General features: G+C 34.1%; 1 protein-coding gene and 1 long non-coding RNA gene across 2 annotated transcripts; one reads left to right on the forward strand and one right to left on the reverse strand.

The window, feature by feature from the left end:
* Positions 1–364: 364 nt before the first annotated feature.
* LOC145627209 (uncharacterized) lies at positions 365–2,889 on the reverse strand. Its single transcript, XR_014111344.1, has 3 exons — positions 2,801–2,889; positions 860–1,027; positions 365–752 (listed from the first exon to the last, which is right to left on the reverse strand). It is a non-coding gene; the product is annotated as an uncharacterized LOC145627209 (long non-coding RNA).
* Positions 2,890–5,045: 2,156 nt separating this feature from the next.
* On the forward strand, positions 5,046–19,903 carry LOC145627210 (uncharacterized). The gene is made up of 10 exons (XM_081679604.1): positions 5,046–5,376; positions 5,469–5,707; positions 8,248–8,434; positions 8,607–8,740; positions 8,959–9,071; positions 18,719–18,974; positions 19,073–19,225; positions 19,348–19,427; positions 19,513–19,562; positions 19,645–19,903. Exons 1-10 carry the CDS (start codon positions 5,304–5,306, stop codon positions 19,848–19,850), a joined length of 1,491 nt encoding a protein of 496 aa, XP_081535730.1. The 5' UTR covers positions 5,046–5,303; the 3' UTR covers positions 19,851–19,903.
* Positions 19,904–20,191: the final 288 nt, after the last annotated feature.

A 20,191-nucleotide genomic window follows, 5' to 3' on the forward strand; every position in this document is an offset into this window, starting at 1 on the left:
ACTAATTTGTACAGTAATTGATTATTAATCTAATTTTTAGGATATTGTCTTTAATATACTCTGATCAATAAACATGTTTCTTCATTACCAACTTAGTTTGACATTTGCCTCTTTACTTTATAAATGAATTACCTTGGCCAAAAGTTAGCTAGGCGCATAGAGATGGCAGATGATTTTATCAAGGTAACGTAAAAAAAAATTAAAAAAAAAAATAAAATAAGTAATAAAAGGCACTTAATAGGACTTAAAACACAGAATAAGAACAAATTGTGATCAAAATAACTGTTCTAACAACAACAATACTGTTTTTAGTTTTCCCATTTGTATCCAGATTCAAGTAGAATTTTTTTTTTTTTTTCTTCTCCATTAAGCTATCTGTAACAATCAGCATCCAATTTGAACAATGCATCTATCTTCTGATATGAACTAGGGCTTCCTTCTGACTTCCTCCAAGCATTGGACCATATCACCGATCTGAAAAATCAAATCAATCGTGAATCACGACACCACACTTTTTTTCGTTGATAACTGACTCCACATCTTGCTTCTTGTGCTTGAGAGATGCATATGAGCCCTCAAAAATAAGCAATCTTAACATCAGCCCCTTCAGCCTTGCTTCTACCAGTGATATCGAATGTATCAAGCACTTGTGCTTCCCCAGCTACCTGTATCTCATATGTTCCCGGGGCTTTCTCTACAATCAAAGCACCAATGTCGTTCAAAAGGTGGTAGATCACACGATGCAGTACTATCTAAAATAGAAAAGGAATTCAAAATATATATCACAAAAACAATCAGTACAGCTGGAAAAGTATACTACATCAAGATCATGTTATAAACACAACAGAACTGTTTGTACCTTTATCTTGGCTCTTTCGGCTTCTTGATTGATGGCATTAGATGGACTACGAATAGCGACCTGATGATACAAGCTCCACAAGCTTTAGCTATGTCCAGATCAAATTGGTATATAGGGCCAACTCCAACATGAACCACATTCACAAGGACCTTAGTCCAGATCAGATTCCTAGCGACATAAATTGTAGAAAATATGTTACTCAAACAGAATAGCTTTAAGTGCCCATTTCAAGATAGTGAGGTACCTGCTGGCCACCTTGAAATTAAAGAATTTGTGCTTTTTCCTTCAGTCAACAAGTTCCTACCTCATTATAATCAGACCAATCAGCTCGCAAATGTAGACATATAGGAGTTCTAGTCAGGTATCTATTGTTTGCTGTAGGGATTAGTTCATTTCAGTATAAATGTTCAAAAATACTAGTATTAGCTTACATTCTTACGGTAGCTAGTAGCTATTCATGAGTTGCAGGTTAGGAGTTTGAGCTCTAAGATAAAACCCATGTAATAAGCCTTCTCTATTTCTTAGCTAATATATCTGACCAAACCCAATTGATTCAATGGACCTTTTGATTGTTCCTTAGCTAACCAAAATTATTGTGCTTTTATATATAATCAGCTCCCAACACCAATAAATAAATAAATAAATAAAATAAAATAAAATCTACGGACTTCAGCATGTGAAAGGGAGAAGGCAACCTAACAAATACAAACTCAGAAATAGAAACTACATCAAGAACACAATACTAACACAAACATAATCCCAATGAAACCAAACCCACATAATTGTGATCCTTCAAAAATAGAGGATCCCCTTCTCTTTTTTCTATCACCATTTATCAGGTTCAAACTGTAAAAGTAAGTGTTATGTGGTTGCCCATAAGCCAAAGTAGTTATTGAACTAAATAGTTGCTAAATGAACATATTATCATGTTTGTTATGCTCAAAGCATGCAAATACGGTTAACTACCTAGCAAAGAACAACTGAACAAGTGCAGCAAACCAATCCATGGTGCTAGTATATTTCAAGGGCTTCTTATTAGTCCACTGACCCCCCAATAAAACCATGACACAAATTTAATTAAAGAACTGAATTGGGAGCCAAAACTAAGCAGAAGTTATCAAGTGCCCAATAATTGTGAATAGAATACTGAGATATTAATAAAATAGATAAGAAACATCCAAATGAACATGAAAGAAATAGCCAAATTTGATTTCTTTTCTAATAGTGTAACCTTTTATATCACATTCACCTGCATATGTTATAGTTTTCAATTCCCAAGCTCCTAGCCTTGAAATACGCCTTTGCTACTCCAGTTCCAAACTAATCTTCAAAAAGTTCATGAAACAATTTACTTTTAGATATTCACCTAAACTTTATGTCTAATTTGAAACCCTCCTACAGGCTGCCACTTGAAGCTCTAATTTCATGTTTTCTTCCCCACTAGAAATGTGGTTCAATCACTTCTATAATATTTAAGGGTCTAGTTTTAAACCAAACATAGTGACAACTTTATTGAAAAGCCTTAATTAAAGTTTTGAATGAAACTTTCTTGGACACTCATTGTGATATTATAAATCTGTCTCTCAATTTACATATGCCTTACATGACTCCTTTTTTCAGGTATCGTTTTACCAAATTTAAGTCAACTAATTGATCAAAAATATGGTTTTACCAAATTTAAGTCAACTTAATTGATCAAAAATATGGTTTTACCAAAATAATCGACTCCAAACACGTTTAAAAATGATATAATCTAAATTCATGTTTAAACAATAAATCTAACCCCAATAATCTACTCCATATCATTTTTTTTTTTATATAAGTAGTTCAATTCTACCCAATAATCTCCTTTTTTTCAGAGCAAAAGCAGAGCAAATTATGCCACCAACTATATTGCTACAAAAATAGGTAAAAATGGAGAGCCTAGTTAGAATTTGTTACCTTTTTTTCTCAGGATGAATATCAAGACCATGATAAAGATCTTTAAGACCATCAAACAACCCCTCTTGACCAAACTCAACAGAGCCCTGGTTCAACTCATTCACCAACATATCGAATTGATTTCCCCTTGACGTTTTCAACCTTTCCCTTTGCCACTCAACTATGTAATCCTCCTCATGATTTGATAATCCTATTGACCTATTCTATGCACTCCATCATCATCATCATCATCATCATCATCTTTATTTCTATACCACGATATTGTTTTCCCCGATATAAGGCATACGATTTTCTTCGGAGTCATCTTTACTACAAAGTATAAGTAGATGGATTGGAAATTGCTACCTATATTGATCAAAGTATATGAAGAATTAAAGATAAAATTAACAACCTTGAACACAATTGCAAAAGAAGCTGATTTAAGATAATAATTATGTGGCGGTAGTGTTTTGACTGCAGTTATAATGTGACTAGTCGTTTTGATTGTTTTTTCATCAGTTTGCGGATGAACTTGTTGTACTGTGAGAAAAGAGAAAGAGATTGAAAAAAAAAAAAAACGGCTTCAATGATTAACTGAAAAATTGATTTAGATTTCACATTAACAGTCGATAAAAAATATTAGAAGAAACTGCACTAAAATAACATCAAATTAAATCAATTACAAATCACAAAAACTTTAAAAAGCACAAAAATCCACAGAAAAATGAAGAAATAAAAAAAAAAATGAACTTGGAATAAGAACTAAGCAACAGAAACACACACACACACACACACAAAAAAAAAAAAAAAAAAAAAAAAAAAAAGAGAGATTTACCAGAGTGATGGATAGAACAATGGCGATAATAAAGGTGGACATTCTTAGTTAACAAGGACCCATGGCTAGGAGTGACAGTCGTTGGATCAATAATTCTCACTTAACTACCAAGATAGAACTGCAATTCAATTAAACAATGCATAATCAAACTCAATTCATCAACAACGGCGTCAACTCTCCCTCAACCACTTCTCATCGAAACAACTACTTCCACCCAAAAATTCTTCGTCAAATGTCGGAGAAGTTATCGAGGTAACGGCGGCAATTGTGTGGCTATCTGCTGCTACTCCTTTTTTTTTAATTAGTAGGTATCCACACATGCATGAGCCCTGCAATTAAATAGCAGCAACTTGAAATAGACATGCTCACATTTGCACATCCATTACCCTCCCCATGAAGCCCTGCCCAAACAAAAATACATATAGACAAACACTATCTTAGCAACTTCCTTGCATACCATTCCCATAAGTAAAACAAAGCATAAAGCTTAAGTAGATCAAATTTCAGCTTCAATCACTAACACAGGACAGAGTCCACGTGGATTTACACACAGCAGCATATGCAATAGGAATATAAAGAAGATGGATGTTTGGTTTATATATATAATAATAGGAATCAGATAGTGTACAAAATCATTTTATTAAGCAGAATGCAGTTAGAGCATACCTAGTCCCTGCAAAATGATGAGACTGTCTAGACACCAAAGCAATACTGATATCACGTACAGTATGTTGCCAGCACTTAAATAATAAAGAAAACAACGCATTCACCAGACAGCAATGGACAACTAAAGTGTACATTAGCAATGGCTAAGAATCATACAATTATTGAGTACAGGGCCTAAGGGATTCACTGAAAGCTATGGAATTGGCTAGGAACAGGAGCACAAGACAACCTTTTAACTGACAATGGCATGACCTTAGTACACTATAGGTGAAAGGACCCCCTTAAGTTCATTACACAGACAGCCAATTAAAAAGGGCATTAAAGGGATCTCTCACCACCCTTTCTTCAAACTTCAACAAAGCCAACCCTATCACAGAAAAAGAAAAATTTTTAAAAAAAAAATCAAACCCAGTTCGTTTCAGCTTAATCCCAAAAACCCAGAAAATAAAATCAAATAAAGATGGTTACTTCTCATCTTTTCTTAGGAAAAACCCAGACAATAGTTCTCACCTTAATCCCAGAAAAATCCAGAAAATAAAATCCGAAAGCCCAATCCTTCCAAGAATTAAGGGATCAACAACAAAGAAGAAGAAGCTGAAGATGATACTCGTAAAAGAATACCAAATTCATCCCCATAAAACATCCACAAATTATTTCTCACCTGCAATCATAATAAAATATATAAAAAAAAAAAAAAAAAACAGTAGAAAACTTCTGAATTTCTGGATTTAATTTAACCAAAGAACTAAGCAAAGCAAGTCACAAGCAAGTCACATGAAAAAGTTATTGTTCATAAGAAGGGGGGGGGGGGGGGGGTGGGAGGAGGACTCAAACTTATTAAAGGGTAGAGATAATTGGGATTATTTTGAGTGGATTATTAATACTTACAATTAATCATGTCAGTTTTTCAAAATAATTAGCAACTCGCATTATTTTATCAATTGATATGAATAAGTATACTGCTAGAGGGTTTTTTTATATTGGATTTTTATTTGTAATATAATTTTTGCAGGATCCGATCAAATGGCTAGTAAGCCTGGTATCATTGGTTTAGGTGGTGTGATGCTACTCCTATCATGGTTGACATTAGTCTCCAGTAAGATTTTGAATCTAAATTCATATATTTTTCTTCTAATCAATTCTTTGTCAAATCGCAATAATTTGGTTATATGTTTGTTAAATGTGTAGGTGATAGCCAACTGCTGAACTTCACCCAAAGGGTAGACCATACAGCGCCTACCAACACGAGTGATCTCACCTTTACGCAGAGATTACTCGTAGATGATACCCGTTGGGAAGGAGCAAAAAAGAGGGCCCCCATTTTCGTACTGTTTGGGGGTGAAAATGGTCAAACGTTCTCTCCCGAGCAATATGAAGTGTTGAACCAAAGCGCGAATGAGTTTGGCGCTATGCTAGTTCACATTGAGGTAATTATATATCTCGTATCATAATTTGTTTAATGGAATTACCAAACTTTTTTTAACTAATTTTATACTCCTTGTCAAGCTATAAAACAAACTGTTATGTTAACTAGTAATATTTCTTGTTTGCTTGGTCCATCACTCCCCACTCACTAACTTTAACCCTTTTCCTTCTCCTTCCTCCCGACACTTTCTCCCTTTGTCACTCTCTCTCTCTCTCTCTCTCTTCATTAATAGTTTTAAAATTTCTGTAATTATTAAAGGTACAGGCTACCTCTACTTGATTTACACTTTTATGAGTTGTACATACACAATAAAAAGGAACTAATAGGAGAAGAAGAGTTCTAGTTAATTTCTTTACCCAACAGTGCTGATTGATAATCAATTGATTTCAAATCAAATCGTATAAGGGGAACGAAATCAAACAATAGGATAATGAACAAGTAAACATAAAATCATTTTCTAATTAGCAGTCAAGTAGTCAACAGATTTGTGAATCTGAGTGACATACATGTACTCTGTAATCATTAAGTAAGATGAATAACAAAAACGTTTAGTCAGATGGACATTACAATTTATCCCTTCATCGATATTATCCCTGTTTGATACTTCCTTAATATAGGAAAAACAAAATCATCATGGAAACAGGTTATTCTCATACCCACAGAGGAATTGCATAAAACTGAAAATTCCAACACTCACTAATACTATAAAACATAGCTAAAATATTGAATTTCACAAATAAATCAGAGAATTGGAAAATAATCCAAAAACACCAAAATAGAGAAATAACTTGGAGAGGAAATTTAAATTTCATTAGTTAAGATTTTAGGGTTTCAAACATTTCAACGGTGGGGGAAGATCAGTTAAAGATGTATTTTTTGTATATACTAGTATATAATTGCAGGATGGAGATTCCATTTATAAAATTCCTTTCACCAGCAAATCTTAATAACAACTATAACAAAAATAGATTCCTTAAATTTCAAACCATTAAGTAAACCAATGACTAAAATTAAAAACATACTGAATAGTATTATTAAATATAAAATCAGATCTATGACGTGTATTATTCTTCAAATGTTTCAGTGCAAACAAATATATTACAGAAACTGAACAAAATTGAAGAAACATGATAATGATCCAGAGCCTTAACTGTTGCTTTAGTGTTGTATAATTTCATGTCAACCAGCTAACAACCAACGCCATCTTCATTCCCAATGTTTAACTCATTTTCTTCTCAGTTTCCCTGTGAACAATAAATATGCCAAAATTTAATAAAACTAAAAACCCACATCACAGTATAGATATAATGTCACGTAAAATGCAACAACAATTATGCACAGATGAACCAACTGGCAATCATTCAGGGCAATGAAAAGACATTAATGTGAAGAAAAAAATACGAGTAAAAAAAAATTTCATGTTCCTTTACTGATAATATTTAATTATAAAAATAAAAAAAGCATAATGTAACACATATTATCACCTAACTTTCCCAATACTCAGACCAATTAGATTACTGGAGTATAGTAAAATCAAGTTATACAAAAATTAAATAGAATTTAGCATAAGCTACCTCATAAACCAAAAGAACTTTCACCTTCAACTTCCTGAAAATGCCTGCAAATTAAAAAATCCCAAAATCAAACACTTTATATCAATTCTTGCTTTTTCATCATAATGATGGTCCGATAATAGGCATGTAAGAGGTAATGCATAGCTTCCATGTTTGTTTTATTATAACTGTTTTACAAAGGGGACTTCATAAGTTCATAATAGGAGTATAGGACCCAAAAAGCATAATCAATTTTGATGATTTAGAAACTACAATGCTAACATTCAAAAATGCTAACTTAAGTATTTAATTGCTTTTTTGATAGCCTAGAATCGCAGAAGAAAAAATATGAAGACTAATTCATATATTCAGACTATATCATGAAAGCAAATATTCATGCATGTATGCATAGCTATTGATAGTCTCATCACTCTACATAATTTTTTACAATGAAAAGAAGCCTTTTCATGTTAGAATTGAACAAGATGAATGTCATATGACTTGGTTTATATTAAAAAAATATTCATCTCAAAAACCAGATCAAGACAAGGCCATTTGAATCCAGCTACTTGTATGAGTCATTACTCATAACATGAAAAATACTCACTCATATCAAAGATATAAGCAAAACCTAAACTCATAACCTATAAAATCCAAGGAAAACAAAGTATTAAAACTCCATAATACAGACAAATTATATTTAACTCATTAGATATGACAAACCTTAATAGTTACAAGTTGTGACTTGTGAACTTTTTAGTTAGGCCACAGGGAAAGAAGGAGAGGCTTTGGGGAGGGGAAGTGTAATTAGTGCAACATCAACAAATTACGACATATGTTATAGTAATGTTTGTTTGTTAGGTAAAGTAGGTTTTATGTTAAGTTAGTTATTGTCACATTTTGCTACATTTAATGAAATTTAATTTATTTCAAGCCCCAGCGAGTGGTAGCTATTTCTAACTTTTATTTTTCCTTTTTCTTCATCAAGCATCGGTTTTATGGAGATTCGATCCCATTGGGATCGATCGAGTCTGCTATGGCTGATCAGAAGGTTAGGGGCTGCCTATCCACTGATCAAGCCTTACAGGACTTTGCCGAGATAATTCAAAGCTTGAAGATGAATTATTCGGCTCGGAACTCACCGGTGATTGTTGTTGGTATCGGCTATGCCGGAGGTATGAAAATATATGAACTCAACATTTATTCAATTTTTTTAATACATACAACAGTTTGGTAATTTTTTATTTTCCTAACTGAAGGATTGTTCATATGGATATGTTTGAATATAAATCATTTTTATGGCTACATATTAAATATTAATTTACTTTTTTTTTTTAATTAATGCAGCTTTAGCTACATGGTTTCGGTTGAAATACCCGGAAATTGCGATTGGGGCCCTTGCCTCATCAACACCATTGCTATTTTACGGTAATAGCACACCCACATCTGGGTATTGCTCGATCGTCAGTAAAGATTTTCAGGTATTTTCTTGTCATAATACACAATATTATTAAAAGTTTTAACAAAGAATTTACTACTTTGTATAGTACAAGAATTATATGATTAATTAAAGATTACTTGTATAGCTAAATATTATTCTCTTAAGTTTAATCTTGATAGCTAAAGTGTATATATGATTAACTGCTCCTATAATATGATTAATTATGTAACCATAAATTTTGTGATTCTTATTGTTTAGGACATTGACTCAAGATGTTATGAAAAGATTCGTCGATCCTGGAAACAAATCGACGAGATCGCAGTACAATATGACGGTCTAGCGCATCTAAGTCGCACTTTTAACACATGCAAGTAAGTTTACACAAATATTAAATACTCATATACATGTTTATGCTAAAACAAAGTTTGACTAAAAATGAGCTTGTTCTTCAAATTCTTAGTTCATGACATTCTTCCAAATCATGTCTCTATGTTGAAATTACAGCACAATGATAGGATAGCTCCATATTATAACAATATACAAATAATTTTTCCTCTTAGGAATTTCTCTAAAACATATAACGCTCTAGTAGTAGACTGTGCAAAGAGACTTATATATGACGTAGTAAGGGTTTAAAGATTAATTGTAATCCTTTATGAGAGTAAAGAGACTTGAATATATCTATGTAGTCAATGAAGGGTTGAAAGATCAAATGTATTCCTTAATCAGAGTACATGGCTATAAATATTTAGCGAGTAGTTAATAAAGTTAACCAACAGAAATGAGATAATATCCTAACAAATGATACTATGTAGCTAGGTGCAGGGATATATTACCAAAAGTAAAGAGGAAATCAATTAAAAAAGATAGCAGTTAATCCTAGGTCAAACTTTTTGCAACCAATCAAGTTTTTTTGCTGTTTGATCGTCGATCGAGCCATTCTTTTGTTATTTAAAAAAATAAAACACACTTGGAGTTTAGGAGATCTAGCAACAATTAAAGTAGGTGAGTAATTCTCTCAATGGCATGAGTAGTTAGTGGGCTGATTTATTTATTGGATAGGGAGTTGCAGTTGATTTTTTGGGATGATGAAACATTAATTTACTGAGTTGGGCTGCTCAATTTTTAGGCTAAAAAGTTTGGGCATCATTGGTCGTAGTTGTTGGGAAATAAGATTCTGATTCAAGATTAGGATGAGTGGGAGATGCTTTGGTGGGCTGGTTCTGAGGATTGGTTCCTTAAGAACCAAACTGTATGACAACAACTCTTTATTGTACTTTTTTTCCCATATGATATAAATATCTATTCAAACAGAAAAAGAAAAGTCAGCTTAGGTACCCCATAGCCTACCCATATAAATTTAAAAGGAGCATTATTCTATTTGTACCACCATTAAAACCTTCCTTCTTTACCAAACATCAAAGATCAAACCTTTCCTCACTTTGGAAAGATTTTTTCAAGAACTGCTCTCTATAAACAAAAGGCTAGATCGATATAAACACAATCAGTCCTCTAAATGAACACAATCCACATGCCATAAGTCCAATGGGCACATGAACATAAATAGACCACAGATCCCTTAAGCAACTCATACATGTTCACCTGCTTGCCAACTTGATATGGAAATGGAATAAGTAAAATACAAGCAAATGGCAAGGCTTGTAAGATAAATATTGTTTGATGATAATAACCCATATTCCATACATGTATATTATAACCTCCTTTATAGCATCAATCGACTCCCAATTCCCCCTGGAAGAACCTAATATTGCACGGGCTTGCATATATCCTCAGAAAGACCTAATACCAGCTATCTAAGAGGTTTGGAGTTCCTTTGCTGATAACAAATGTCATAACTCTATATTCCAATAACCAATAAGCCACCAATCACCATAACAAAAATACTCTTTCAACCTGAGCCCAACAATGTCAGCCAAATGACCTATACAAGAAGTAAATCATAGCACCTCATTCTGCCACTAATACTAAATGATGGAACCCTCCCCATCCCAAAGGAGAAAAACAGGAAGATACCGTAATTATTTTCCAAAGGTTGTAATATATATTAATAAATGGTTCCAATGTAGGGCGCTCAACTCCCTGCTTCCTAGTCTTGTGTAGGATGCAGGACAATGACAAAGACTTAAAATTCCTCAAGTGTAACTCTAACAACAGTACAACAGCCTGAAATAAATAAGACCGCGATGGTACGAGATCCAGTTAGAATAAGGACTACCTTCTAATTCTTAAAAAGAAATCATCTACTTCATCATGCCCCAACACTTAATTCTAGGGTACCAGCATTAGGAAATCAAGGTCTAATATGCCTGGAATTTATTTCAGTACAGTTTTAGCTTCTTTTTGCTATGCTGTAAGCTGTTCCAGGACAAATTCCGGGTTTTCTTTTAACTTGGGCTGAATTGCATTTTAAGTGAAGCTAAAAGCAGAAACTTGGGCTGGTAGTCTGGTACTCTGAATAATTTGAAGGCATAGGTTGATTTTATAGTGTTTAGGATAAATGAGATACTTTAAGCTATACACATCTTCTTACAAAGCTGGTTGAAATCTACAGCAGGCTCGCTGCATAAATTTTTTTTTTTTTTATTAAAATTTTTTTTTAAAAAAAAATCAATTTCATGTCACAGTTTCACATAAATAAAATCAACAATCAAAAAAATGAATTGGGTAATCAATGGAAATTAAAATATTCAAGTATTGACATCCTACACTACCTATTCTAGCCAATTTGAATAAAATAATTAAAAACTTTCCTTTTCGAAATATTATCATCAACATTATACAAGCCAATCAAGTTGTTCATATAAACCATTAACTGTTGGGGAATTTGTGTATGAACAAGGGTCACAAAAATAGCAAACAATTATACCGGATAACTTCAAGGCGTGAACGGAATCACTTTCCCAAAAGTATAATTCCGACCCTAAACTACAACCGGGTTTTCACGGAAATTTACTTAGGAGATACAATGAAGAAAACAATTGTAATCACAAGTAGGATGATTACAAAACAATGTAAATAAGCCTTTGGAATTATGATGATGATGAAAGTTGCAAAAGAGGTTTCAAGAAAAATATGTTTCTGATTTTTCTCAAGTATATCCAACATATGTTCTTTGAACATATATATATATTAAAGCCTAATTCCCCTCAAGAGCCACGAAATTAACTGATTTCTCTAAGCAAAACTGATGAAACCGTCAGTTTCAACTTACTCTCTGACACGCGCCCGATCGGGCCCGCTCTCGCCCGATCGGGCGGAAATTGACGTCAAATCCAACGTCTTCTCGCGCCCGATCGGGAGGTTGTTGCCCGATCGGGCGGCTGCCCCAAATTCCAGAAGTGCATTCTCGCGCTCGATCGGGCGGTGAAGATTGCAATTTTCAACCCAGCCTCGCGCCCGATCGGGCGCACCACCACGATCGGGCGGCTGACCGGGCGATGTACAGGGGCAGCAAACCAGAGTTTTGAGTTGATCTTTATCAACCTTTAATCAAGGTTAATTGCTTTAATATTCTATGATAATTAAATTACAACACCATAACCTAAGTAATTCAATTATTTACTTGAAATTTGTCTCCAATTCTCAAAATTATTCAACAATCCTCCCCCGTTTTGAGAATTAAACTAGACACATTGCAAAACATCATCATCACAAAATAATCTTATGCATAAATGAAAGTGTACATAGACTTGAACTCCCACTTAGTGAAATATACAATTCAAGAATCCGTATCGATTTGGTATCGTAAAACGTTTGAACCAAAAGCAACACATTTGGAAACTCGAAGATATTACACACACAAGATTAATTACTTAAATACATATTAACTTGACACTATAAGCCATGTGTCCATATCTATTCATAAGTACATCAAAGCTACACCCTAAATAGCTTCTTGAAGCGGCAAAACCTCGTACTTATATAGGTAGAGTTCCAACATGCTCCTGTGACAAAGCACTTTTATCAGGAATTCTATTAAGTTTAAAACAACCTCTTTTCATCACAGTAAAACCGGAACTTTACCTTGGATAAATAAACAAGTTCCCAATCAACAATTAAGAGAATTAATCTCATTGAACTTAAGACCCAACGTCTTATTAGGCGTTAAGTTGAGATTCTCCTAATTGTGATTATTTAGGGTTCCAATCCTAAACCGATTGCCATCCTTCTGTTAACATCTCTAGCCAATGCCTTTGTAAAACAATCGGCGAGATTTAAATCCGTTCGAACATAATCAATAGTAATCACACTATCCTTGATAAGTCCTTGGATGTAACTGTGCCGTACTCCAATGCGCCTTGACTTACCATTATAAACTTGGCTATAAGCCCTTGCCAAGGTAGCATTATTATCACAATGCATCACTATTGGTGATATCGGTTTTGGCAACAAAGGAATCTCAAACATGAGATCCTTCAACCATTCGGCTTCTTTACCAGCTGAATGCAAAGCAATGAACTCCGATGTCATTGTGGAGTCCGCAATGCAAGTTTGTTTCTTTGAAGCCCATGAAATGGCACCTCTCCCATATCAGAAAATCCATCCACTTGTGGAGGAATGATCTTTGTTAGAGATCCAACTTGCATCTGAATACCCTTCTACAACCGAAGGATATCCACTATAAGACAAACCAAATTCCTTGGTTTTCTTCAAGTACTTCAACAAGCGTCGAACCGCTTGCCAATGTTGCATACTAGGCTTGCTAGTGTACCTGCTCAGTTGACCAACTGCATAAGCAATATCAGGTCTAGTACTTGTCATGGCATACATCAAACAACCTATTACTTTAGCATATTCAAGTTGTGCAACTGCATAACCTTCATTAGGTACCAACTTTATGCTAGGATCCATAGGTGTTGAATAAAGAGAAGTAGTGTCTTCACTCACATTGAATTTCTTGAGCACTTTCTCAATGTAATGAGATTGTGACAAGATCAACTTTTATTTTTCCCTCTTTATTCTTATGCCCAAGATGACATCCGCTTCCCCCATGTCCTTCATGGAAAACTTTGAACTAAGGAATGACTTTGTCTTTTCAACTTGTGACAAATCAGTTCCGAAGATCAACATGTCATCTACATATAGACAAATTATGACACCTTGACCGTTGTCATCAAATTTGCTATAAATACACTTGTCTGAATTGTTCAACTTATAACCATTAGACAGCACAACCTCATCAAATTTTTGATGCCATTGCTTAGGTGCTTGCTTTAGCCCATACAAAGATTTAATCAACTTGCAAACCTTTCCTTCCTGACCTTCCACAACAAACCCTTCCGGTTGTCGCATGTAAACCTCTTCCTCTAGATCTCCATTCAAGAATGCTGTCTTGACATCCATTTGATGGATCACAAGATTGTGGATAGCCGCAAGTGCTATCAACAATCTTATAGTTGAGATTCTAGCAACAGGTGCATATGTATCGAAATAATCGATACCAGGTTTTTGTGTAAAACCTTGTGCCACTAACCGAGCTTTGAACTTTTCAACCGTTCCATCAATCCTCAATTTCTTTTTGAAGATCCATTTGCACCCAATTGGTTTACATTTTGGTGGTAAATTAGCTAAAACCCAAGTGTTATTTCCCATGATGGATTCTATCTCATCATTAATAGCTTCCTTCCAAAATGGAGCATCACGAGACCTCATAGCCTCTTCATAGGTCAAAGGATCATCTTCTACATTAAATATGAATGGGAATTGTGTTGAAACAGATTCCCTTGATCCTTCAACTAAGTACACATGAAAGTCCGGGCCAAAAGATTTTTCTTTCCTTGCCCTCTTACTTATCCTAGGTTGAGATGATGATGTAGATGCCTCCTCTAAATGAGTTTGGTCATCCACCTCTTGATCAATGTCAATTTGATCAAAACTTTGAGCATCGGCATTTGGAGTTATGTCCTTTGGTCTAGGAATTGAAGAAAAACGATTTTCATCAAACAATGCATCCCTAGAATCAATGGTGGTGTGAACCGACCAAAAGTCATTTTGTTCTATTACATAGAACCTATAGGATTTGCTATGATCCGCATATCCTATAAAAATACATTCAACTCCTCTTTCACCCAACTTTTTACGTTTAGGTTCCGGCACTTTTACAATTGCCCTACAACCCCAAACTTTGAGATGACTCAAGTTTGGTTTTCTTTTATACCAAAGCTCATATGGGGTTACATCTTTCCCTTTCATGGGAACACGATTTAACACGTAACAAGCCGTTAAAACGGCTTCACCCCAAAAACCATCACTTAAACCTGAATATGACAACATAGAATTTACCATTTCTTCTAGTGTCCTATTCTTTCTTTCCGCTACACCATTTTGTTGTGGTGTATATGCTGCGGTAGTTTCATGTACTAAACCTAAATATTGGAAATAACTTGGATCATAGTATTCACCTCCTTTATCAGTTCTTAACCTTTTAATCTTTTCATTAGTTTGCAACTCTACTTCATTTTTGTAAACTTTAAACTTGTCAAGGGCTTCATCTTAAGAGAATAACAAATAAATGTAACAAAACCTTGAATAATCATCAATAAAAGTTACTAAATATTTCTTATTCCCTAAAGAAGGTGTGTTATGAAAATCACACAAATCACTATGCACTAAATCAAGCAATGAATTATTTTTCTCAACAACTTGAGGAAATGGTTTCCTTGTGATTTTAGTTAACAAGCATGTTTTACACTTCTCTATTCTTGGATCAAACACAGGTATCATATCATGCTTTGACATAAAATATAACTTTTTATAATTAACATGACCAAGTCGCAAATGCCATAGAGAAGAATTACCATTAACAACATACACTGCATCATTCAAAGTATTTGAAATACTTAATTTAAACATACCATTACACAAATAACCAAGTCCTACAAATTGACCTCCTTTAGACAAAATAAACTTATTTGACTCAAACACCATCTTAAAACCTAATCGATTCAAGACCGCACCGGATACAAGATTCCTCCTAAGTTCGGGAGAATACAACACATCCCTTAAAATAAGAGACTTTCCCGAACTAAAGACTAGCTCCACTTGTCCTTTGCCAAGCACCTTAGCTGTAGAATCATTGCCCATATAGAGAATTTCTCCATCATCAACCTCCAAGAAGGTCTTGAACAATGACCTATCCTTGCACACATGCCTCGATGCTCTCGAATCGATATACCACGAACAATCAGCATGTACACAATTGATTTCAGAAATCATACACATATAATTCATAAATGAATTAAATGAAATTTGTGCACAAGATTTACCTTGTTTGTCTTGGGATTGGCTAGCATTGCCATTCCCATCTTGAGCCTTCTTTTTGCTCATCTTTTTCTTCCAGATTGTGCAATCTTTCTTGAAGTGACCAGGTTTACCACAAAACCAACAAGCACGTGACTTTGAACCATCACCGCTTAACTTAGGCTTCTTGCCTTTATTTTTGTTTGAGTCATTACCCCTTTTCCTCACATTTTGTTTGGCATCCTCCACTACATTTACTGTAGTAGAACTAGGATTTCCATCCTTATTACCTTCTTGCAAACGGATTTCTTCCTCAATCCGAATGTGTGAAGCCAAACTCTCAAGGTTAACATCATCCTTCCTATGCTTTAAACCACTTTTAAAGTCTTTCCAAGAAAAAGGTAATTTGTCTATTATTGATGACACCACAAAAGTCTCATCAAGAACTATGTTATGCTGTCTAAGACTTCCTAAAATTCTTTGTATCTCATGAAATTGCTCCATAATAGGCCTACTATCAATAATTTTATAATTATTAAATTTACTAACAAGAAACTTCTTGCTAGAAGAATCTTCGGCCATATATTTAGCCTCTAATTCATCCCATAGAGACTTAGCAGAATCATTGAACTGATAGATATCAAAGAGTTCATCAGACATACCGTTAATAATGTGACCACAACAAATATAGTTGTCATTCTCCCACTTGCTGCGTTTCCTTGCTTCATCAATTGTTTCCTCCTCCTTTTCCTGGGGTTTTGGAGTAGCAAGAACATAAGCCACCCCAACTGTAGTCAAGAAGAAATGCATCTTCCTTTGCCCCCTTCGGAAATCAACACCTTCGAACTTGTCCAACTTTTGAATGTTGGCCATCAATTCCTTAACATTTGCCATTTTTTGTAGATTATACTTTTGGATTGTTGGGGAATTTGTGTATGAACAAGGGTCACAAAAATAGCAAACAATTATACCGGATAACTTCAAGGCGTGAACGGAATCACTTTCCCAAAAGTATAATTCCGACCCTAAACTACAACCGGGTTTTCACGGAAATTTACTTAGGAGATACAATGAAGAAAACAATTGTAATCACAAGTAGGATGATTACAAAACAATGTAAATAAGCCTTTGGAATTATGATGATGATGAAAGTTGCAAAAGAGGTTTCAAGAAAAATATGTTTTTGATTTTTCTCAAGTATATCCAACATATGTTCTTTGAACATATATATATTAAAGCCTAATTCCCCTCAAGAGCCACGAAATTAACTGATTTCTCTAAGCAAAACTGACGAAACCGTCAGTTTCAACTTACTCTCTGACACGCGCCCGATCGGGCCCGCTCTCGCCCGATCGGGCGGAAATTGACGTCAAATCCAACGTCTTCTCGCGCCCGATCGGGAGGTTGTTGCCCGATCGGGCGGCTGCCCCAAATTCCAGAAGTGCATTCTCGCACCCGATCGGGCGGCGGCTGCCCGATCGGGCGGTGAAGATTGCAATTTTCAACCCAGCCTCGCGCCCGATCGGGCGCACCACCACGATCAGGCGGCTGACCGGGCGATGTACAGGGGCAGCAAACCAGAGTTTTTAGTTGATCTTTATCAACCTTTAATCAAGGTTAATTGCTTTAATATTCTATGATAATTAAATTACAACACCATAACCTAAGTAATTCAATTATTTACTTGAAATTTGTCTCCAATTCTCAAAATTATTCAACATTAACCTTACTTCACATATTCAACACATTACAACTCAATTTTATTAAAATTGATATTCTAATCAAGAAGCCACCACACAATAATCAATTCTAAAAAAAAAAAAAATTTAATCACCAACATCAAATATCTCAAAGAAAAAAAAAGTCAAAAACCTAATATAGTCACCTACTTTACAAATCAAAATAAAAGAATCAAATAAACCAAATTCATAAATTTTACCAATCAAAATAAAAAAAATCCAAGAAGAGGAGAAAGAGAAACCTCCAGAATTCTTCAACAGTTGATAATCTTCCCTTTCCTCCAAATCTTCATTGTCTTCTCTCCTCTTCAACTTTTGTGAAAATCTTAGATTCTGCCTTGTAAAAAGGATTGGCAAATTACACGTGCCAAGCTTGTGCTCACGTGCCATGCTTCGTGCTCTCGTGCCATGCTCGTGCTCACGTGTCATTCCCACCTACGGGCAACTCATTAAAAAAAAACACTTGAATTTAAAGAGCTTTATTTATTAAGCAGGTTGAGTAATGTGGTGAATAGGTTGGGTAGTTAATGGGCTCAATTTATGGTCCATAATTTTGGGCCTCGATGGTTGTAGTTGTTGGGCTGAAGTGAGTTTATTGGACAGGCATGGGAACATTTAGAACCATAAATCAGGCTACGAGTAGGAATAGAAATATGCAAAATTACAGTCATTAACACCAACTTTATAAAATTTTGCAATTATTAACAATTTAACACCAACTTATATCACTTGTTGAATTGATACCAATTTGCTACAAAAATTACAAAGTTGACACAAATGACACTAAACAACTAGTTTACGTAACTTTTAACCCTTATACAAGTATAAAATTCCTTCTCAACAATCTTTTGCTATAAAAGTTCTCAATGTAAATTATAATTGAATGTTTAGTGTCCTTAACGTCAATTTTTTTTTTTTTTTTTTTTTTTTTTTTTTTTTTTTTTTTTTTTTTTTTTCACGGGAGGAATAGAAATAAACTAGGAATGTCTATAATTCACTTTTTTTTTAATAAAATGTAGGCCGTTACAATCATCTGAGGAGCTTAAACGGACGCTTGCACAAATGTATGCTTTAACTGCGCAATTTGATGAGCCCGGTGATCTAGGGATTAAGTCCCTGTGCCATAGCATTGATGGTTATGAACCATCCATTCAAGATATAGCATACGGTCTTCTTGGAAAACTGAAAACGGGAGATTGCTTTCAAAATGTGTTGATTGGGGTTGAATCCCCCTTCGAACCTGTTACCAATTGGACCGTTGCTTGGGAATGGCAGGTACTTTATTATATTGTAATTTTTTTTGTTAATTATTAGGCTATATTTTAAAAGATATCTTTAATTATGTTAACTAATAGTGTAATGCTTTGACATAGCGTTGCTCCGAGCTAATTTTTCCCATCGGATGTGAAAATGATACTATGTTTCCTGCCCGACCGTTCGATTTTGTCAAGTTCAAAGAATCATGTCGATCAAGGTTTGGAATTTCGCCGAATCCACGTACACCCATTAGTTTTTTCAAGAGTAAGGTATATTTTTTTGTAATTTGGTACTTAATCATGATTTAATATCACCATTACTTAATTTTAAAACCTTTTCTATTCCAATATAGTGTTATTTGATTTATATTAACTTTTAAATTTTTGTTCAGAATCTTGTTGAATCTCTCACGGAATTTGGAGGAAATATCATCTTCTCCAATGGGTTGAGAGATCCTTTTTCTATTGGAGGGTAAGAAAACATTGCCTATTGATCATGATTTTTATTTAAATTCATAATTAGCGTAATAATAACTTCTAATCTTTACTTTGTACAGAATTTTGGATGATCTATCTGATACCATTGTCGCACTTACTACGACAAAAGGTATGTACATATGTGTATAGCATTGTTTTTTTTTTTTTTTAATTAAATAATTGTGTTTTAACATTTTTCCAAATTTTTTTAGGTACTTTTTGTCTTGATATGACCACCCCAAACATCAACTATGTTGATACAAAATGGTTGATGGAGCAAAGGGAAAAAGAAATCAAGATTTTCCGACAATGGATCGACCACTTCCACCATATTAGTGGATCATACACTACAGGTTGTAGTTTGATTATTATTACTTGGCTACAAATCTTAGTTTTTCTATCTATCAACCTAAATTAGTTTTAATTTGTAATAGTTGGGTATGTAAGAACTTCTAATACACTATAAATATTTATTAGTCTAATTTAGTAATTTACACTCTAACTTTTTCTATAATTTTAAACTCGTTTTATTCTATAATTTACACTCTAACTTCGTATAATGGTTTATAACCATTACTTTGTAATGAAAGACACTCTTTACATTTAAGTTATGTAAATATCATATTTAAAGATATTAGTAATAATATTCCAAATTATTTCTATCTTTCTATATGTCTGCCTAATTATCCAATGATTTTGTTGCATCTTTCTAGACTCAATATATATATATTTACAAGTATTTCAACTTAATGAAAATTT

Source organism: Chenopodium album, chromosome 4 (assembly GCF_948465745.1).
Source record: "Chenopodium album chromosome 4, dcCheAlbu1.1, whole genome shotgun sequence".
NCBI classification, from domain to species: Eukaryota; Viridiplantae; Streptophyta; class Magnoliopsida; order Caryophyllales; family Amaranthaceae; genus Chenopodium; species Chenopodium album.